General features: G+C 49.6%; 1 protein-coding gene and 1 long non-coding RNA gene across 7 annotated transcripts in view; one reads left to right on the top strand and one right to left on the bottom strand.

Moving 5' to 3' along the window:
* The window catches only part of PARN (poly(A)-specific ribonuclease), a 242,520-nt gene that overhangs the window by 4,587 nt on the left and 215,266 nt on the right, over positions 1-22,667 (bottom strand). For 2 of the 3 annotated variants that reach the window (XR_011424326.1, XR_011424327.1), the window contains one exon: positions 8,046-8,163. Coding sequence is in view for 1 of the 3 variants with exons in the window: in XM_070230976.1 (XP_070087077.1) it covers positions 8,153-8,163 (11 nt within the window). In the remaining 2 variants the exon portion in view is untranslated. Of the gene's footprint in view, positions 1-6,574; positions 8,164-22,667 lie in introns of those variants that run through there. The other variant, XM_070230976.1, reaches the window with a different exon arrangement.
* On the top strand, positions 1,442-21,016 carry LOC106781558 (uncharacterized). Of its 4 annotated transcripts, none has more exons than XR_011424331.1 (6): positions 6,644-6,758; positions 9,354-9,482; positions 9,895-10,083; positions 15,308-15,551; positions 15,828-17,477; positions 20,839-21,016. It is a non-coding gene; the product is annotated as an uncharacterized lncRNA (long non-coding RNA). The 4 variants fall into 4 exon arrangements; XR_011424329.1 differs by having other exon boundaries at positions 18,090-21,016; XR_011424330.1 differs by lacking the exons at positions 15,828-17,477; positions 20,839-21,016 and adding an exon at positions 1,442-2,091 and having other exon boundaries at positions 5,942-6,758; positions 15,308-15,781.

Below are 22,667 nucleotides of genomic sequence, written 5' to 3'. Positions count from 1 at the left end.
CCTGGCTTGCTCACCTGCTCCTGAGACAGGCCACTTTCCCACTCTCTGCCTCGGTTTCCCTGTCTGCCAAGGGAGGGGCAGCACCCCATGCTCTTGGCCTCAAAGGGTTCTTGGTTGTACCCAACATTATAATGAGCTCAAGTGATACGCAAGCTCTGAAGCTGCTTGGAAAATGGGGAAGTCAAGTTATTAAACATGGGAGGTGTTGGTGCTAATGTTTACTAATACACACCTAACGTGCTGAGACAGTTCAGACAGGAGGGGAGACTGTCGCCCCACAGTGTAAGCACCGGTTTCTGGAATCAGCCAGTCAGAACTCTGAGACTCTTTTGCTGTGTCACCCCAGGCAAGTGACTCAACCTCTCTGGGCCTCCATTTCCTCACACATGAAACCCACGTTTTGGAACAGAAGTTTGCCAAGTCTGATATGCACATCTACTCAATGAGTTTAAGTGGTACCTGGCTAAAGATGGAAATTATTCTCATAGGTATTTCTTTGTACAGCTTATCTCTATTTATGGCAAGCGGTTTGTTTTCGGTTTAGGGTAGGGATAGACAGGCCCTTTTTTATACCAATTTATGCAGGTAAAGATAGATGAGTTGCTGGAAAGAAAAGCATTAAGCAAATAATAATACAGGTGGCCTGAGGATGGGGCAGAAATCAAGATGCCAGTTTGCAAAGTTTCATAGGTCGGCTTACTTAAGAATTCTTGTTTGTCTTGGGATTTTTGCATCCACATAGTTGGCGTGGGGAGGAGATGGGTGGGTTGCTAATTCAAATCTCTGGAGGGCTCCACCATGACAGTCTGAGTGTCACAAGTCTTCCCTTCTCGGGGGGATGGGAGGGGGCCCACCTCTCTGCTCACCGACGCCAGGGAGACCCCTCAGACCTCCAGCCCTGCACCGACCCCTAGCTTTGACTTGTCTCATTTTAGGATCACGATGACCCAGTGCCCTCCTTCCTGGCCAGGGCACCTCTCTGGGCCTCAGTTTTCTCAGTGAAATGGGGAGAATAACAAACTCTGTCCCATAGCTGTGTGTGAAGATGGAGGGGTTAACAGGGCTCCATCGGGCGCTGATCCTTCACAAACAGCACCCACTCGGAGGGCAGTGGGCCCCAGCGGCGCTGGACACGCGGGGGGCGCTCCTTCCACAGGCCACCCTGCGCCACCCGGCACCAGCTCCCTGCCCACCCCCTGGGAGGGTGGCTTTGCAGGGAAACAGCAGGCAGCCAGCAGGGGCGGACTCTGGTTTCACTTTCTGCTGTGTCATGGAGTGGGGGGTGGCATCGGGGCCCAGCTGGCCAGCTGGGGCGGGCACCGAGAGGCCAGCAGACAGCTGCTGGCCCAGCTGCCAGAGCACAAGCCGCGCCCCCCTGCAGCCTGCCAGGGTGGGGGCTGGGTCCTCGGGTGCCCCTTAAGGGCCTCTCCTCCCGCACGGTGGGGAGAACCCCAGGCGAGAAAAGCCAGGAGCGGGTGAGATCGTTTCTTGAGCTGTGGGATCCCCCAAAAGCAACTTCTCAAGTCACGCAGCCTTGAAGTTCTGAGAAGTGCAGCTGTGGGTTCTGGATCAGGGTGCGCTGGCTGGACACCTGCTCCCTGCCTCCCTTCACTGGGCACATGGTGGGTGAGGGCCTACTGTGTGCTAAGCAGTGTGCCAGGTGCCGGAGGTACAGCAGGGAGCAGGACAGCCCCTGCCCTCATGGGGCTCCCAGTTAAGTCTGGGAGATGGACAAAAGAGCGAGCAAGAAAGAATCCCGCGTTATGGGGGAAATTCCAGCCTGAACGTCTGGTGCTAGCATCTCAGGGCAGGGGCGTGCCTGCGTATGCACGTATGTGTGTCAGCAACGTGTCACCTCCTGGGACACAACGGTAGGTTAAGAATACAGACCCAGGGGCCAGAGGTCCTGTGTTTGAATTTCCACTGACTGGTGCGTGACCTCAGGCAAGTGGTCTCTCCTCTTTGGGCCTCAGTTTCCCCGTTTGTAGGTGCAAGAATGAGAGTATTTACATGGTAGGGCTGCGGCGAGGATGAAATAAACGAGCGTCCGTAGAGAATGGAGGACAGCGCCTGGCATCGACCGTGTGCTGTGTAAGTCTTAGCTGTTCTCTGAGAATAATAAATGCGCGCTCTTGTAAGATGAAATGCGGCCGTCACGGCGGGCTGAGCACAGCGGGAGTGCTGTGGGGTCCATCCCCTCTGCCATGCGCTTGCCATGCTTTCTCAGGAGCCACAACCACCCCTCCGATGCCCTTACCATCTTGTTCAGATGAGGAAACTGAGGCTCAGGCAGATAAAGAGGCCTGTCCCAGGTCCCCAGCTGGAAAGGAGTTGGGCCACCATGCAGGGCCGGCTTTGCAGTGGTGGGCCCTGCACTTGGTTTAATGCTCTGCTGTTGTCTTAAATTCTCAATCATTTTGGAAACAGGAGCCCCGAGTTTTCATTTTGCAAATTATGGAGCCCGTCCTCCCCAGACCGGACTTAGTCCAAAGCCATCACTCTTAACGACTCCCATCCATATGTCATACAGCCGGCTCCAGAATTTTCCAGATCATCGACACAGGGCTTATGGAGGGACTGAAATCCTGGGAAGAATATGAAGCCTTTCTCCTGGGCTCAACTGCCCAAGTGCCTGTTTGTCTGTGGCCCCAGTGGAAGGCAGGCGGGGAGGGCAGGGCTGGGACTCATTCATTGCCGTGTCCCCAGGGCCTTGCTTGTATTAGCTGCTCAGTTAATAGTTGTGAAAACAGGTGAACGGGAGGCTGCTGTCTCTCAGAAACAAACCTACGTAAATGACCCCTTCCAGGAGAGCGGGTCGTCAGGGGTGCAGTGTACACTCTGGCCGGCCCAGCAGGCTTCCGGACAACCCCTGAAGGCGTGGAGACGCACGGCTCTCTTCCCCATGCCCCAAACCTGTGTGCCAACACCTTTAACCGATTACTGTTTAACAGGTTCTGGTGGGGAGCCCGGAGACAACAGAAATATTTAAAGACATGCGGGCCTGGATTCCTGAGTGCCTGGTGTTAAGAAAGATGCAGAGTTCAGCCAAAAGAATACGCAGGTTGTAGTTCTGGGCCAGTTCAAGTCCCAGCCCAGGGGCGGGGGCACAGTTTCTTGGACTGTTAAATGGTAGGGTTTGGGGGCCAGCCTGGTGGTGTAGTGGTTAAGTTTGAATGCTCCGCTTCAGCAGGTGGGGTTTCCCAATTCGGATCCTGGGTGTGGACCTACACAGCAGTCATCAAGCCGTGCTGTGGCAGCATCCTACATACAAAAAATAGAGAAAGATTGGCACAGATGTTAGCTCAGGGCCAATCTTCCTCACCAAAAAAAAAAAAAAAAAATGATAGGGTTTGGATTAAAGGTCCTTTTTCCTCTGAAATTAGAGTTCTTCTACATTCTCAAAGCTCCAAATGATAAATATGACTAAGAAGCAAAGAATCATCTCAAAGCCTTTAAAATATTTATAACAATAATAAACATTTGTATGTTTTTGCCTGCTGATTTCACAGGCTGTATCTCCATTGCTTCAGATAACCCTGTGAAGTAGGAATTACCCTCATTTTCTAACAACCATCATAACCACCAGCATATATTGAGTGCTGTATATGGACTAGGCACTTGACACACAGGAAGTCATTTTAGTTGCTCAAGTGACGTATGAGGCAGGCACTGTTATGAGCTACTGCCTACTTAAGAAACACGCCAAAGAGAGGAACTGACTTGTCTAAGGTCACACACCCGCCAGGTGATGAGTTGGGGTTCAAGCCTGGATCTTCCATCTCAGGGGTCAGCCAACTTTTTCTGGAAAGGGCCACATACTAAATATTTTAGGCGTTGCAGGCCGTGCAGTCTGTGTCACAGCTGTTCCACTCTGCTGTTGTAATAAGAAAGCATCCACAGATAATACGTAAAGGAATGGACATAGCTGTGTGTTCCAATAAAACTTTATTTACAAAAACAGGAAGTGGGCCAAGTTTGGCCCACAGGTTATGGTTTGTCCACCCTTGTGGCAGAGGCCCAAAGCTGCCTTCCAATTAGGAAGAACATGGCCCTGGCAGTGTGAGTCACCTGGGAGGTGACTGAGTTACATTTCAGAGCAGAGACCGCTGGCATGCAGGGAGAGAGTGGAGGCGAGAGAGGACATTTCCCAGAGGCAGGAGGCTGGAGCCCAGGGCTTCCTGGCAGGAGGGGTGGGGGAAGGCATGATTTTTTTTTTAAACAGTTTGATTGAGATATAATTCACTTACCATACAATTCACCCCTTTAAAGTGCAGAGTTCATTGGCCTTGAGTATATTCACAGAGTTGTGCAACTGTCATTATAATCAATTTCAGAACATTTTCATCACCTCAAAAAGAAACCCTGTAACCTTTACAGCAGTCACCCACCCTAATCGTTCTGTCTCTGTAGATTTGCCTGTTCTGGATATTTCATATACAGTCACGTGTCGCTTAACGACAGGGATACGTTCTGAGAAATGTGTCATTAGGTGATGTCATCATTGTTCAAACATCACAGAGTATAGGTACACAAACCTAGATGGCACAGCCCACTACACACCTAGGCTCTATGGTACTGATCTTACAGGCCCACCATTGCATATGTGGTCTGTCATTGACCAAAACATCCTTATGTGGTGCATGACCGTAAATGGAATCATACAGGATGTGGTCCTTTGTGACTGGCTGGTTTTTTTCAAATCTCTTTATTGTTTTGTGTTTTTTTTGGTTAGGATGCTTTGCCCTGAGCTAGCATCTATTGCCAATCTTCCTCTATTTTGTATACGGGATGCTGCCACAGCATGGCTTGATGAGCAGTGTGTAGGTCCGTGCCCAGGATCTGTACCCACAAATCCTGGGCCACTGAAGCAGAGCGTGCAAACTTAACCACAATACCACCAGGGTCCCCTGGCTTTTTTCGCATAGCGTTATGTTCCCAAGGTTCATCCATATTGTAGCACGTGTCAGAACTTCACTTCTTTATATGGCCGAATAACACTCACGTTTTATTTATCCCTTTGTCACTTGATAGACATTTGGGTTGATGATATTTTGGGCTATTATAATAATGCAGCTATGAACATTCATGTGTGAGTTTTTGTGTGGCCGTCCATTTTCATTTCTCTTGAGTATATACCCAGGAGTGGAATTGCTGGGTCATAGGGCGACTCCATTTTAACATTTTGAGGAAGTGCCAGAGGCACGTTTTATACTGTGTTTTTCAGCTTTGTAGGATGGACTGAAAGTAGAGAAAATACTGTGAGGAGCACCCCGTAGCCATCATCCAGGCTCAGCGATGATCGCCCTTCTTCTGGGCTTGTTTCACCCCCTCCCCTTCTCCACCGTTGTTACCCACTGAGTAGTTTGAAGCCGCTTCAAACCCTGCCCGTCTTGTTCGCTTGGCTCAGAGGTCAACTTTTGCTTTTGTTCCAAGTCGTCTACACCCATATTCTTGGGCAGATGGAGTTTGGGGAGAATGGAGGAGTTGGGGCAGAGTCGAGAGTGGGTCAGTGTGGGGTGGGAAAGGAATAGCTCCTGAGTGATGCAGGACGGGCTGTGTAATTTACAAAATGAAAATACGGAGCCCTTTGTTCAGAAATTATCGAGGAGTGCAAGATGACGACAGCAGAGCAGTATACCAAACCTGGGCCCTGTGCACGGCCCAGGTCTCGTGCCCATGAGGCCCGGCCAAAGGGTGCCCTAGCAGCACGGATGTGTTGGACACAGGAATGTAGAGCCGTGGGCATCTGGGAGAGACAAGGACCCCTTACCCCCAATCCCTGGAAACGTTCCAAGGAAAGTTTGGGTCTCCCATGGCACTCGGGACAGGGTTCAAGCCCGTTTCATTTGAATCTCTAAAAATAAGATGACCCCAGCTGACATGTGGGTTGTAAGTACTTTTAAAAAATAGCCACTTGTCTTACTAAGCCTTCTTCCCTAAGAGCCTGCAGTTGTTTTATTTGGCCACACCATTTTGTCCTGGGCTCTGAGCGTGCTCGGGTGTCACAGCGAATGACAGGCTGCGGTCTGCAGAACAGAGGGCTGCTGGTTAGCAACCAACGCGCAGCAGGGATGCCCAGGAGAGGCAGGTGGCCCTGGCACATCTTGGCAACCAGTGTGGCACCCAGCCCCTCCCAGACAGAGCTCCACTAGCCTTCTCCAAGGATGGTCTCCACCAACCAGAGGAACCTTAGTTCCTGCGCTTATCTAGACTCTCCACCCAAGAATCCACCCAGAGACTCAGAGCCCACAGTGTGTTGGAATGGCACCCAAGGATGTACTTGCACTAACAGAACCTCGTCATGAAGCGGTGTGCAACTCGACTGGGAAGGACGGGCGGGGACTCAGTGAGGAAGGCACAGACGAGGATTTGCACTCCCCCCTGTTCTCCGCGGGGTTCTCAATGAGTGAAGGAATGTTCATTCATTCATTCCGTTATTTGAATGCCTATGGTACACGACGGGGCTGTATGCCGGCCATGATCAATACAGTAACCGACGAGACAGACCCAGTTCCTACTCTTAAGGCCGGGAGAGGCAATCATAAACCAAACATGAACAACAAAACATTTTAAATTTGATTAAAATAATGTAATGATTGCTAAAAACAACCACAGCCACAGGTCTGAGTAAACCTGCTCGCAGCTTCCGGGTTTGTAGACAGCCAGCGTGGATCTCAAAGCAAAGCCCAATTTAGGACTGAGGTCGGTCTCAGCAGTGAGCTTAGAAGCAGCAAAGCCAGGAGAAGGCTCCAGAGGAGGTAGGTGGCTCTGCTTTTTCTCTTATTTTTCTGCCAGCACCTTCTACCCCACTTCCGGTAACAGACCTGACACCCAGTGGGCCTACGGCCAAAGATGGCCACTCACGGCCTCCATCCTGCTACAGTAATTGGTCCAGGTGGGGACACGTGACCCAATGTGGCCAATCGCAGCAGCCCACCACTGAGCCGGGCCACAGTGATTGGTCCAGTGTGGTCACGTGACCCAAGCGTGGCCAATCCAGGATGGTCCTTACTGCAGCTGGGAAAAGGTTGCCGCTTTCTCCCTCAGCATCCAGAGCTGCTTGTGACCCCAGAGACCCCAGGCACAAAGGGCGGGGGAGATGAGAGATAGGGTGGAGGGAGGGGAGTAGGAGAGAGGTGCGCTGCCCTGTGACCCCACAGCCTTCCAGCCCTGCGTCCAAGAGCAGCCCAGCTTCTCCCTTTCTTCACCGTAGCTCCCCGAGTGAATTAAATCCCCATCTTGCCTCAGTCCGATCAACTCTGGTTTCTGCGCGGCCCAACACGTCCCAGTTTAGGGCGTGGGACTGTTTCCCTCTTCGTGGATTGTGTGAAACTAAAAGGGGTAGGTCAGCCTCAGAGCTCATTCTCCCCGGGCTGTGCCTCCAGCACTTGAGAATAAAAGCATCGTCAGACACATCTCCATCCCCCCATTAATTTCCCACTGAATCAGAGCTAAACACTTGCTCTTGGACTTCAGGTTCCACCCTATTCCTGCTTGCCTCCGTCTCCCCAACCTCACCCCGAAAACACCCCCTTCTCCTCTTTGCTGCGCTCTCCACCATGGGCGGAGCGTGCTGCTTGTCCCGGCCGCTGCTCCGATGCCCCCCATGTTATATTTGTAATGATTTTGTTTGACTGGTTTCCCCCATGAGTGGGGACCTTGAGCATGGGGACCCGGGCTTCCCCCATCTTCGTACCCCCGGGTGCTGGCGCGCAGCAGGGAGACAGCAAGCGTGGGAGGGCGGGAGGCAGGGAAGGATGGAGGAGGGGAGACAGGGGTGTTCATTCCTGTTTATTCTGGTCCAACCAGTGGTCCCTCGGAGGGTCAAGTTTATATTCGTTTCCTCTGCTGGAGACTCCCGCGTCAGGTAGACACAGAGCTGTTTCCCTCACTCCTTCAGGCCTCTACTCCAAAGTCACCTTCCCCCGGGAACTGCATTCTCCCAGTCCCCTTCTCGACCCCTGTCCCTCTTCCATGCTTTCTTGTCCTCTTTAGCACCCTCCACCACCATCGCTCCTTCTCTGTGGTCCATTTCTTTTACTTACTCTCTCTCTCACTGAAATGTCAGCTCCAGGTGGACAGGCATCTTTGTTTTCTTCTCTGCTGTCTGTATCCTCAGCACCTAGAACTGTGCTTGTCACCCGGTAGACGCTCAGTACCTATCTGTGGAATGAATGGATGAATGAATGAATGCTTTGTGTTCACCAAACCACAGTTCTAGCAAACTTGTTTCTTAAAGAACCTATGCGCTCCATGGATTTTCCAGGTGTTAGGAAAGTCAGGTGACGTGTGAGTTTCCCAGGGCCGCTGTAGCAAATTACTACACATTGAGTGGCTTAAAACAACAGGAATTTATTATTTCACAGTTCTGGAGGCTAGAAACCCAAAATCTGGCGGGGCTGCACTGACCCCAGGGGCTCCGGGGGAAAATCTGTTCCTTGCCTCTTCCAGCTTCCGGTGGCTCCATGACTTGTGGGCACATCACTCCAGTCTCTGCTTCTATCTTCACACGTTCTTCTTCTCCCTGTGTCTGTCTGTGCTTCTGTCTTAGAAGAAGGCATGTGATTGCTTTTACTGCTTATCCAGATAACCCAGGACAAACTCCTCTCCAGATCCCTAACTGGATCACCTCTTTTGTCATATAAGGTCATATTCACGGGTTCCAGGAACTGGAAGGTGGGCATACCTTTCTGTTTTTCACATCTCTTTTTTCACATTTCTCTTTCAATCTATCCAGCCCTTAGTGGTTATTTGCATAAAGACCAGAAAAGCAGATTCCCACCACTACTGCATTGGCCTCACAGATATTTAACAAAAAGAGTATTATTGTTGTATTATCTTGCTCGCATCCGAGTGTGGAAATGATTTTTCAAACACCATTTTATGTTTTTTATTTATCCTGATTTTTAAAAATAATACCGTGCTTATGGTAAATAAAAAATAGTACAGAAGAGAAAAATGTGGGAAATAAAGGAGCGCCTTTGCAATTTTTCTCGAACTCCAATTTCACTTTCTGAAAAGTAGCTACTGTATGCGGTTGGCATAATCGTCATAAATTTTCTAAGCATTTTCGAGTGCCTGCACTTTCTCTGCTCATAACGTTAAGAAAATCGGGTGTGCTCCCATATATCCTGAAGACACGACAGCCCTCAGACCCACCGCCTTCTTTTTAAAGCCTTGTAGCATGGCACCATACCCAACCTGTCCCTCACTGGCTGACGTTTCAGGTAACTCGAGGATTTTGCTGTTATAACATATATATTTTTTGGCATGTGTCCAAGTAGACTTACAGGATACATTCCTAGAAGTGGTCTTTCTCAGTGAGAGGATAGGTGCATTTTTAATTTCTACAGCGACTTCCCAGTGTTCTTCCAAAAGGTTGTATCATTCACACGCCCATCAACAGTGTACGTGCTGTTTCCAGCACCCTCGCCCAACCTGGCAAGGACGCGGTGTGTCAGGGGAAGCAAATCCTAAATGAGGTAAGTGGACTTTCCCTGTGGCCTGGGTAGGGGTGGACATGGCCTCCAAGGTTGTCCCTGTGGCTCTCTGAGGTGCTAAGCCGTCCAGAGCTCTCGTTAGTTTGGGTTTTATAAACAAAGACAGAGTTTGGGGAGGTGAGCCAGAACCGTGCAGCAAGAAGCGTTATGCAACTCAGTATTTATTTCTTTAGTGCAGTTAGAACTTAAATATGGTCAAAACATATTCTTCTTTTAATTTACACAAACAAATATGTTCCCAGGCTGACACCTCGGGTGCCAAGTTTCTAGGGGAAACGAAATTCTCCTCTGAGATTATAAACCACTAGAGAGAAGATGGAAATGGAAAAGCCACCGCGAGTCAGCTTCACACATCCAGAACTGGGCTGCTAAGAGCTGTCTCTTTCTGTCTTAGCTGCGGAGAAACCTGCCAGTAATTTCAGCAAATGAAACGTGGGCCGCAGAAAGGCCAGAGGATGGAAGATGCTCCGGTTTTGACAAAAGGAGGTCTGCTCAGCTTGGAATCCTCTCTCCTGTGAGTCAGGAGATGGAAAGCTATATCCAGAGGGGCTGATGAATTGAGAGAAAAAGAAACGAGGCCAGTGTGAGTCGCCTTTCAAGGGCTGTGCTAATATAAAACCAAACAACTTGAAATTGTTCCAAGAGGGGATTAAAGCAACATGTTATTTTGAGTGACTGCTTAATTTATTGAGCTGCGGCTAGATCTGTAATGAAATACAGCCCTTGCAACTGATAACCTCCCGCTGCAATTGAACTTCTGCAATTAAGGAATATTTTCCGAGAGTTTCTCTGGAACAGCTTAGAATTTTCAGTCTCTGTGGTGGGGTGCTTCTGAGCACTTGTTTTCCAGGCGAGCTTTTGGGTTTTTTTCCTTAAAGAATGACGGGCTGACGTTAATAAGGAAAATAAGCTGCAATTTACTGAATGCCTTGTGTGCACCAGATGCTTAATATACATTACCTCTAATCCTGACAACAGCCCAATGAAGTAATTTTTATTAGGCCCTGTTTTATAGACATGAGGCTCCTAGATGTTAGGTAATTTTCCAGAGTGGCATTGTCCAAGATGGTAGCTACTGGCCACTTGTGGCTATTTATGTGTAAATTAGTTAAAATTTTAAAAATCTAAATATTCGCTTCCTAGGTAGCACTAACAACTGGTTCAAGTGCCCTAGCTGTACATGGCCAGCGGCTAGCACATTGGACAGCACAGATACAGGCCATCTCGATGACTGTAGAAAGTTCTGTTGACGAGTGCTGTTCCACAGATCCCACAGGTAGAAATTGGCAGTGCCAGAGTTCAAAACCAAGCTAACGGGGTCCCAAGGCCACCTATTCTAGGATTACCCTCTCTTCCTTCTTCTGCTTTGGCTGAAAAGCAGGGACTAGCAGTGATTCTGATCCTGGCTGCACATTAAAATTACCTGGATGCTTTGAAAACAATATGATGTTAGGGTTCAGCCCCAGAGATCCTGACTTCATTGTGATGGTGGGGGTGGGGACAGGCATGAGGGTTTTTCTGATTCCCCATGTGACTCAGATGTGCAGCCGGAATCAAGAGCAGCTAGATGAGAGGATCCACACACAGGCTGGTGGAAGGAGCTGGTACATCTGCCATAGAATGTGGTCCCTTCAGTACCTGCAATGGGGCTCCCTCCAGGGCCACTTCTGAACCTCCTCAACAGAGAGCTCAAGTTCATTTCTGAGGGGAAGACTTAAGCGCCTTGTCACATGCTTCCTGCTTGAAGGGAGACACGATGAGGAGCTCTGCCTTTAGAAACAGGCTTTGTCACACTGCCGTGGAAGAAAGGAGATGAGGAGGTAGGATCACAAAGGGAAAAACCTCCAGTCCCAAATCGAACTGGAAGCATCAGTGTGAACTCATGCTATGTTTTGCCTTACGAAATAAAGCATGTATCTCCTAGCTCCGTCCACTGAAAAGGTTAGAAATAATGAGCAGTTCATAGCATGAGCACCCCCAGCACCCAGATTATGGTCTCTAAACGCCACTTCTAACTAGGAATCAGGGCTCTTTGGAGATTCAGCGGATTCTGGGTCTGAGGCAGGAAATGTGCAAGACGAGCCTGAAACATCTTGTCACCCAGGTAGCATGGCAGCTGTCAAAGACTTCTGGGGTCATGTCAAAAAGGATGCAGGGGACAGCAGGAAGAGGCTCCCACGGGCCAAAGATGGGACAGTTTGAGCATCAAGAATAATAATTGCAGTGGACTGAAACATGTCATATACGTCCAAATCTATGAGTTCACACTGTCACTGAGAGAAACAAACCCATTGGTCATCTTTGGAGGATGTTGGGAAACCAACTCATTATTATTATTATTATTTTTTAAAGATTTTATTTTTTCCTTTTTCTCCCCAAAGCCCCCCAGTACGTAGTTGTATATTCTTCGTTGTGGGTCCTTCTAGTTGTAGCATGTGGGACGCTGCCTCAGCGTGGTTTGATGAGCAGTGCCATGTCCGTGCCCAGGATTTGAACCAACGAAACACTGGGCCGCCTGCAGCGGAGCGCACAGACTTAACCACTTGGCCACGGGGCCAGCCCCCCAACTCATTATTTTGAAAATTGTCAATTAAAGGGAGAGAATCAAGCATTTATCCTTTCTTGTATGAACCATACCTTACAGTAACCAAACGTTGAAAAGTAAAGTTTCTTTTTATGGAAGTATTCCAGCTAACAAACAAGGACAGAAGGATCGAATTAGTACGCCACCATTTTGCAACCCCTAATGGATATAGCCGGTGAGCATCAGTGGCTGCCGACATCACAAAGGGACAGCCAGACATCAAGTGCCTTCAAATGGAAATGCAAAACAGCCACTAGGAAGTAGTCAGACAAACACACACACACAAAACAAACGTGAATCTAAGTGAGCTTCTAGATCTTACTATTTACAAGAAATACAGGGGGGAAAGGGACATGTGTGACACTAATATGGGGCTGCAGTAAGCCAAATCCAGACTGTAGGACACTCTACAGAACAACCAGCCCAGAGTCTTCAAGTAAGAAAAAGCGAGGGAGGGGCCAGCCTGGTGGCATAGTGGCTAAGTTTGCTCATTCCACTTTGGAGGCCCAGGGTTCGCAGGTTCAGATCCTGGGCGCAGACCTAGCACTGCTCGCCAAACCATGCTGTGGTGGCATCCCACATAAAATAGAGGAAGAATGGCACAGATGTTAGCTCAGCGATGACCTTCCTCAAGCAGAAAGAGGAAGATTGGCAAGAGATGTTAGCTCAGGGCCAATCTTCCTCACAAAAAAAAAAGAAAGAAAAAGAAAAAAGGAAGGAGAGAGAACTTATAGGTTGAGAGAGATGTAAGAGACATATCAACCAATTGCAATGGATGAACCATATATGGATCCTGATTTTAACAAACTGTAAAGGAAACATTTATGAGGTAACCAGAGAAATTTAAACATTGACTAGATATATGCTGATGTTAAAGCATTACTGTTAGTTTTAGTAGGGGTGATGGTGGTGTAAAAAATTCCTCCCCCTGGGGCCAGCCCTGTGGCATAGTGGTTAATTTCCGTGCACTCTGCTTTGACCACCCAGGTTCACAGGTTTGGATCCCAGGCGCAGACCTACACCACTCGTCAGCTGTGCTGTGGCGGTGACCCACGTACAATAGAGGAAGATTGGCACAGATGTTAGCTCAGGGCGAATCTTCCTCAAGCAAAAAAAATAAATAAATAAAAATCCCCCCCTCCCTTTTTTTGGAGTCATACACTAAAATGCTTGCAAAAAAAATAATTGCTGCCTGGAATTTGCTTCTAAATATCTGCGATGAGGGAGGAGGGGTGGTGATAGATGGAACACGATTGGCCAAGAGTTGGTGATTGTTGAGGCTGGGGTTCATTGTACCGTATACTCTACTCTTGTGTGTGCTTAAAATTTTTCATAATAAAAATAAAGACCAGCCTTTTCCTTCCCTTCTCTGAAGGGTCTGGGGTTGGTCTGCCCACCCACTGCTGGCATCTCTGGGGCAAGCCTGGGTAGCAGGTTTCAGATACATCTCATTGCACACACACACACACACCCTCCTGTCTCCACGGCAACCAGTGAGGTGAGAAAGCAGCATCCAGAAGGCTCCTGTCCACATGAGGATCAGGCCAGGCTGCCAGTGTCATGCCAGGCCCACCATCGCTGCCCCCTTTGGGAAATTCCTAATCGAATCTTAGGAATAGATGGTCCCCTCACCACATGTGCCTCCTTGCACCCCTTCCCCATCCCTCTTGCCCTCCCTGTGAAACCCCAACTAGCAGAGGCCAGTTAGTGGCGAGAACAGGACCCTGAATCAGATTCAAGCCCAAATTCTAACTTTACCACTTAACGGCAAGACCTTCAGCCATCCTGAGCCTCAATTTTCTCCCGTGTAAAATGGGCATGATGTGACCTCTGCTAAGTCAATAAATCTTTATTACAGTGGCAAAAAGGACCTAGTGTCCACCTCGTGGAATAGACACTCGGAGGTGAAGGGCCATCTTAAGAGAGTGTGAGTGCTGTGATAAAGTACGTATCATAAAACTTGAGATGTAAGGGTGCTTAATCACATCCTAATTTTTTGAAAACTGGCAATAACTACTTAGGAGATGTCGTAACTCTCAATCATACTTCCTGTTAACCTGAACATCCACATTCTCCAACTGCCGAGGATCCAGCTGTGTCAAATGCACAGAATAATTTCCCTTAACTCAGTGCTCACATTTCCATGAGGGGAGTACTATTATTCCCATTTTACGGAGACGGCAGCGAGGCATGAAGAGGTGAGGGACCTTGCCCGAGGCTGCACTGTGGGTACATGGTCCTGGCCTCTGTATTTGGCCCTCTGCACTGAGTAAGCTTTGAAATGCCGGGGCATGGCCAGGAAATCAGAACTGCCAAGAGACCAACAGGCTCTCCAGGTCAAACTATTTTGCAAACTAGGAAACAGTGGCCCAGAGAGACCAAGTAACTTGTCTTGGGCCACACAGCGAATCAGCAGCTGAATCTGTGTCCCAGCTGCTTGGGGAGAAGGTGCAGGGAAGCCCCATGCGGTGAGGGAGCCTGGCTCTTCTGCCCCATTTAATCCTGTCCTAGAGTGAGGTGACCAGCCATCCTGGGGTTTCCTGGGACCGGGGACTTTGATGCTAAAACCAAGAAAGTTCTGGGCCAAGCAGGATGAGTTGGTCACGCTGTCTCATGATGAGGCGTCTTAATGGATGTTCTCCAGGACATCAGGCCCTGGGATGGAGCTGGCTGACGAGAACCATCAACAAGGCCCCAGAGAAGTGCTGAAGTTTCATGCCTGTGGTCCCCTGGAGGTACCGTCCACGTGTTATCTCAGCAGCCTCCGGAGTGGTCCATCGTCCCACATCCTTCCTTGTGCCTCTCTAGTCTGTTCTTCCCCCAGCAGCCAGCACGCCCTCTCTGAATTGCAAATTGAATTATCCCATGCCCCATTTTACAAAACCTAAATGGTTTCTCATTTTTCCAGTTGCTTTAGGACAAACTCTAAACTTTGCAGGCCCTGGAGGCCCCCTTGTTGGGCTTGCCCGGTTCAGCTGCCCAGCCTCCTCTTGAACCCACCCTACTGCTACGACATTCCACGCAGGACTGGGATAGCCAGAGACCTAATTATACCCCTCACGCACCCACATACCCTGTTCCTTCCACAGAATCGGCGCAATTGTAATCACATAGCTATTTGTATAACTAACTGATTATTAATATCTAGTCTCCCTTACCTTTGGCTGAACTGTCAGCTCACAGGGGCAAGGACCAATATGTGATGCTCATTTCTGTTTTACAGCCCCTGACTCAGCAGTGACACATGAATGATGCTCCATAAGTAGTCATCCCATGGACCAACCAATGCCACCGTCACCTCCGACCCGGCCTCCAGCCGAAATCACAGAAACCCTTTATAGCCACCCTGACACCCAGTTCCCATTTCAGACAGGCTGGTATCCATGATGTCACGTGATAGAAGATGATTCCAGAAAAAGACTGGTCAAGAGGCTCCTGGAGGGAGAGATGGCAGCCAGGATTGAGAGGTTTTTTTCTTTATTATACCTGTTCTGTCCACTATTTCTTGGCTCTGTTCACATTGCTGCTCTAGTACCAGCTCAGGGAAAAAACGAAACAAAACATGAGCCCCAGAATTTGAGACAAGATAGCTGGTTGGTTTCCTCTCTGCTTGTAATTTAATGCTGGAAATGTTCATGACTTGCCTTGGCCGCAAAGGTAATAATAAAAGTCTGCAGCCTGATTATTTGGCTACTAATTCCCTTCTTGGTGTTTTTCTTCCCCTTTCCTTAAATTACTTCCAGAGTTCGTCCAGATTTCTCGTTGCTAAGCTGTAAAGTTCCGGGCTTCGCAGCGCCCATGCTGATTGGCAGGGAGGCCCGGTCAGCTCCAATCAGAAGCAGGTCGCCGAAAGGAGCATCCACAACGCAGCTCGCCCCGGGGTTTTGGAATTTTCTCGCTGACGTTATGAACCGCAGAGGTCTTTGTCTAACTCTGCAAAACCTGTTCTCTTGATCTTGTCTGCCTCTCTCTGGAGCGCAGGCTGTTGGGGGACGCCAGAGGTCCTGGAATTTCCCCCGGAAGGATGGGGAGTCCCTGGCTCACCGGTTTGGGCTCAGCGACAGAGATGCCAGGGCCTGCTCGTGGTGGACCATAGCCAACAGCGTGACGCTCTGCCACAGGCCGGTGAGATGCCTCAGGCCCCCCAAAACTGACCTCTCCTCTCCCAGGCCATCTTCTAAGCTTGGTGACTGGAGGAGGCTGAGGCAAAGGGGATGCCACTGAAAGTGGGATGGTTGGGGTGGAGACCACGTTTGTAAAGGACGTTAAAACACACATGGATGGTAGGGGCATGGTGGAGGGCCATTCTGTGTTCCACCTCTAGAACCCCAATGCAAAGAACCACTATGAACTGAAACTTATTTTTTAGACCACTCTATTGAGGTACGACTGACTTACAAAAAGCTGTATGTATTTAGTGTCTACTACTTGATGAGTTTGACAATGAGTAGACACCCAGGAAACCATCACCACGATCTATGCCATAAACATAGCCATCACCTCCAGGAGTTTTCACCTGCCATCTTTATGATTTTTATTTTTGATGATAAGAACATTTCACATAAGATCTACCCTTTTAACCAAATGAGTATATGATGCAGTGTTGTTAATTATCATCACCATGCTGAGTGTTAGATCTCCAGCACTTATTCATCGGGTATAATTGAAACTTTGCACCCCTTGACCAATATCTCTGCCTTTCTCCCTCCTCCCAGCCCCTGGCAGTCCCCATTCTACTCTCTGCTTCTACGAGTGTGACTAGTTTAGATTCCTCATATAAATGGACTCATGTAGTATTTGTCCTTCTGTGACTGGCTTATTTCACTTAGCATCATGTCCTCCAGCTTCAGCCATGTGTCCACGGATGACACGATTTCCTTCTTTTCTAAGACTGAGTAGTATTTCATTGTGTGTATAAACCACATTTTCTTTATCCATTCATCCACCGATGGACACTTAGGTTGCTACCATGTCTTGGCTATTGTGCCAGAAATTGTACACACACATCTGCTCCCATCTCAAAACACCCATTGGACAGACTGAGAATGTGATGGGCGTCTGCTGGTTTTGCTGCTGCTGCTTCCCTCTTTCACTAACGGAGAAGGCCTGCCACAGGGCAAGTCATGTGACCCAGGCCTGGTCACAGTGATTGGCTCTGGGGTGGGCACATGAACAAGCTGGGCCAATCAGAATCTTCCTTGAGACTTTACTACCAGAACTATAGGAAAAGTCTCCCTTCCTGCCCCTGGATTTGCTGAGCTGGCGACCACAATGAACACACGTGGAAGGTGACTGAGGGAGATATGAAGTCCCTGCAACAAGGCTTGAGCCCCAGGTGCAGCCCAGCCTTAGGGGAAGTCAGATCCACTCCCTGGATTTTAGTTACAGGAACAGTAAGTGCTTTGTTTAAGCCAATTTGCCTGTGTGTCTGTTGCTTCTAACTGGCAGAGTGTAATACAGACATGCACTTTCTCGTTGCCGTGCGTGGCTCTGGGTTAGGCAATTTGCATATAGTCCCACACAGGGGCCTCCTTATCACCTGGTGTGGTATTCCACTTTGCAGATGGGGAAACTGAGGCTCAGAAGGGTGACTGCCCAGATAATACTGCCAGTGTGTGTTCAGGCATTCAAACCTGGGCCGTCTAATTGCTGGATTCCTTGGTGGCCCCTCAAATTCAACTTGTCCAAAACTGAATTCAAGAGCCTCCCCTCTAGGGTCCTTCCCTCCGGGGTCCCGCATCCTAGGGGTAGCCCCTCCCACAAACTAGTGGTGCTAACCAGAAACCAGGTGTCACCCCTGAGCCCTCCGCGCCCCTCACTCCCACATCCAAGCCTCACTAAGTCCTGCCTGTCGACCCCCTCCGCAGCCCCAGAAGCAGTTTACTTCTCTCCCTGTCCACCTCTCCACCCCTGCCCAGCTGCCCTCATCTCTCAAAACTTTGACCTTCGAGAACTGCCTGCCACCTGGTCCTCGCATGTCTATTCTTACCCCTCTACTCCGATAGGGCTCCCCTTGGCGACCAGAGGAGTTGTCTCAAAATGCCAAGCTGACCTCATTGCCTTGCTGGAGGATGCTGGGTGATGATCTGATGGAACACGTTTGCCTCCGGGGATGTTCTGAGAATCGTGCAACCCCTTGGTCCCACCCGATATTCAGGCACAAAGTCAGCAAGCCTGGGAGCTGGGGAGCACGCAGCTCCCTGCATCCGCAGCTGTCCCATCGTTTATTCCACAAAGAGTTTCTAGTGCCTCACAGGCACTGTCCCCTGTGCTGGGGCTCCAGAGGTGACCAACAGCAACCTGAGCGAAACTCACAGTGTGCTCGCCGCGGACCGGGTCCTGCACTCCGCGCTTCTCGCCCATCCACTCGCTTGCTCCTCCAGCAGCCCCACAAAGCAGTGACTGTTATTAATCCCATTTTATAGATGAGAAGGAAAAGGTCCCAGTTCTCATGAAGCTTATATGCTTGTGAGGGAGATCGACAAAAACAAGTTACACACACACATGCACACACGCAGGCATGCACAGACGTGACATAATTCAGAAAGTGATGGACCAAGGGTGATTCTTGGACTCAGTCCAGAGGCTTCCAGATGCCTCCTTCTCAACTTGTAGCCTGTAACCTGTGCCAGGCCCAGGGCAAGAGTAGAAATGGAAAGCTACCTACTGTAGGTCTACAGATTTAAAAGTCATAAATCAGGTACAGGCACCCAGCCCCAAAGTTCAAGTTCTGTCCTGAGCACCCCCTTAGGTTTAAGGGTGCACACACTGGGAAGCCAGTCTGCTCTCAGCAGGGCAAGTCTAGAGGAGACCCCTGAGCAGGCTTTGGAAACGGCCCAGTGCTGCTGGGGCAGGGAATCCTGGAGTCCCGGACTCTCTCCATCCCTACCTGTCTGCCTCTGCCTTACCTCCCGTACTGGGTTGGTGTCCCCCCAAAATCGATGTCCACACAGAACCTCGGAATGTGACCTTACTTGGAAATAGGGTCTTGGCAGATGTCGTGAAGATAAGATGAGGTCATTCGAGGTTAGCATGGGCCCTAAATCCAATGACTGGTGTCCTCGTAAGAAGAGAAGACACACGCAAGGAGAAGGCCATGTGAAGATGGTGGCAGCGATTGGAGCGATGCAGCTACAAGCCAAGGAACGCCAAGGATTACAGGAAGCCACAGAAGCTGGAAGAGGCCAGGAAGGATTGTCCCATAGAGCCCTCGGAGGGAGCACAGCCCTGCTGACACCTTGGTCTGGACTTCTAGCCTCCAGAGCTGTGAGAGGCTAACTCTCTGTTGTTTTCTACACCAGGTTTGCGGTTGTTTGTCACGGCAGCCCCAGCAAACGACTGTACTTCCCTGGGCCCTCCCCACCCTGCCCTCCCCCACACCCAGTGTCAGGCTGCTGCAGGAAAAAACATCACAAGCAGGTGGTCACATTCCCCACCTCCTCACAATTCACCTGGCCAACGTCAGAGCCGGAACACTCTTACAGGCCATCTTTCCCAAGAAGATCAGCTCCACCTTTGCCCAGGGCAGCTCTGGGGACAGGCTCTGGCTCCAAGGGGTAGGCCGGGTCCCTGAAGCAGGACCTCAGGGGAGGCAGGCTCTGGGGAGCCCCTCTCCGCTGTCCACCCTGGCAGGCGCCCAGGGGAATGTGTGTCAACAGACTCTTGTGCTGCAACCACATGTGGTTTGCTGCTTAGCTTTCCACTGGGAAGCTTGGCTGTGTTTGTCACAATGGTTAGTGTTCGGTTACGTTTAACCAAGGCTGTGGAGGTAGGGAGTTAGAGTGAGCTGTATATAATCTCTTGTGCACAAAGCCCACGGTAGAATTGCCTGACCTTCCCTCCCTTCCCAAATACACATGACAAAAAGTAAACTGAGAAAGAGGTCAGGTCTCTTTAGAAATCAGAGTGTTTGAACTCAATAGCAAAGAGCTGCTGTTTATTCTAAACTCCATGAAATGAGGTGACCTCTCATCACCAGGTAAGTCATTGGGACTATAGGCTTTTTGAATGCCAAAAGCCATTCATTCATCCACCCATCCACCCACCCACCCACTTATCCATCCATCACACACCCACCTATCCATCCATCCATCCATTTATCCACCATCCATCCATTCATCCACCCACCTATCCATCTATCCCATCCATCCGTCTATCCACCATCCATCCATCCATCCACCAACGTATCCATCCTTCCATCCATCCATCCATCCACCATCCATCCATTCATCCACCAACCTATCCATCCATCCATCCATCCATCCATCCATCCATCAATCCTTCTGTCCATCTATCCATCCATCCAATATTTGATAAGTTCCCATTATAGTTACTGTAATGATATTAATAACAGTGGTTCCTATTCAGTGGCTACTTCCTAAGAGATAGGCTGTGTACTAAGCACTTTGCATGCATCATCTGTTTAATTCTGACAAACAATTCTATAAAACAGATGCCAACCCACCCAGTTCCCAGAGGGGAAAAGTGAGGCACAGAGAGTTTAGGTCATTGGCCTAAGACTTCAGAGCCTACTGTGGTAGATTAAATATGACCAGAAGTTCCTTGCTGTTCTCCTGCGAAGGGGTGGAGTCTATTTCTCCACTCCCCTAAATCTAGGCTGGTCTCATGACTTGCTTTGACTAATAGAATGTGCCAGAAGTAGTGTTGTGCAAGCTCCAAGCCCAGACCTCAAGGAGCCTGGCAGCTTCTGTCTTTGCTGACTTGGAATGCTGACCGGATGTTGGTCTCACCTAGTGGAAGATGAGAGGCCTCAGGAAGGAGCACTGAGGCCACCCAGCCAACAGCCAGCTGCCACACATATGAGGAAAGCCATCTGGACCTTCCAGCTGAGTGAGCCCAGGCGTGACCAGCAGAGGAAGCACTCAGCTAACCTATGAAGTCATGGAAAATAATAAATTGTTGTTTTAAGCCACTATGTTGTGGGTTTTGTTTTTTTTTTTGTCACACAGCAAAGGCTAACCGAGACATGTTACAAGAGGCCAAGCCAGATTCTAAGCCAGGTCTCCTATTTCTAGACTCTGAGCCTGTCACAGCCAGAGACTGTGATCACAGAGCTGAACAGAACACAGCCCCCGAGTGGGAGAACTCCGGGGGACAGATGCTCCAACGGAGACCCGGCTGGATCGTCCGTGTGAGGGCAGATGTGTCCCAGAGGGTGGGTTGCTGGGACCTTGACTTAGGTGTTTCACTCATACAGCAACCAGTTGCTGCACACCTACCGGGTGACAGTCACCATACGAGGTGTTGGCTGTGTGGTGGCAGGCAACAGACATGGTCTCTGATCTCAGGAAGCTTGAAATGTGGGGAAGAAGACAGATAAAGTAAACCAGTAACCAAGCAATTAGAAATTGTGAACCGTGTTGTGAAAGAACCGAGAGGCCACGAGGAGAGCAAATAACGGGGAGGAGTAGCTTGAGATGAGGTGGCGAGGAAAGATTTCTCCAAGACGGCAGTGCGGAAGCTGGGTCCACCAGAATGACAAAAATACACGCGAAAGGGACAGGGAAAAGAATCCAAGTCGAAGGAACTGCATGGGCAAAGGCCCTGGGATTTCTAGTATGACGGGGGCAGAGTAGGCGAGGAGGAAAGTGGATGAAGACAAAGATGCAAGGATGGGCCAGGCCAATCATGTGGCCTTGGAGGCTGTCCTGGTCCATTCAGGCTGCTGTAACCAAAATACTACAGACTGGTAGCTTATAAACGACTAAATTTATTTCTCACAGTCCTGGAGGCTTGGAAGTCCAAGATCAAGGTGCCGGCCACTTCAGCGGTGAGAACCTGTTTCCTGGTTCATAGATGGCCAGCTTCTTGCTGTGTCCTCACATGGTGGAAGGGGCAAGGGAGCTCTCTGGGGTTTCTTTTATAAGGGTACTAATCCCATTCATGAGGGCCCCACCATCATGACCTCACCACCGCACAAGGCCACACCTCCTAATACCATCACATGGGGGGTTAGATTTCAATCTATGAATTTCCAAGAGATGCAAGCATTCAGTCCTAGCAGAGGCTGTAGGAAAGAAATAGAAATTTTCCCCAATTGCGTTCCTGGTTTGAGCAAGCGAAGGGAAGTCCTAAGTTCCTGGAGTCCTCAGTTCCTGGAGTCCTCAGATGCGGTCAGACATGCGGGTTATTGACATCTTTCCCCCATTCCCGTGGCTCTCTCTTCCCCCATTTCAGCCCTGCTGTCACCAGACTCTTGGATCGCACTATTTCGGACACCCAGCCCCAAAACCTGCTCCTTCCCCAGTCCACTCAACTGCTCACACCAAAAACCTCCATTCATTCACCAAATTCTCCCCTTTCCCACAGCCCAGCATCCAATCCTATTGACTCAACCTCCCAAATAGCCTGAATTCAACCAAGTTTCTCTGCCTCCATTGCCACCGTCGGCTAAGCCACCACCACCTCTTGCCCGCACGACCTCTTACCTCCCTTCCCTGCTTCTACCCTCAGCCTCCTTAGTCCATTCTCTACCCAGCAGCCAGAGTGATCTTTTATGATAAACCAGACCTCATCTCTGCCCTGCTTACTACCCTCAGTGACCCCCCATTGTGATAATAAGA

Source organism: Equus caballus, chromosome 13 (genome assembly GCF_041296265.1).
Source record: "Equus caballus isolate H_3958 breed thoroughbred chromosome 13, TB-T2T, whole genome shotgun sequence".
In the NCBI taxonomy this organism is placed as follows: Eukaryota; Metazoa; Chordata; class Mammalia; order Perissodactyla; family Equidae; genus Equus; species Equus caballus.
The sequence above is the reverse complement of the archived record's forward strand: the minus strand, read 5'-3'. Positions and strand labels throughout refer to the sequence as shown.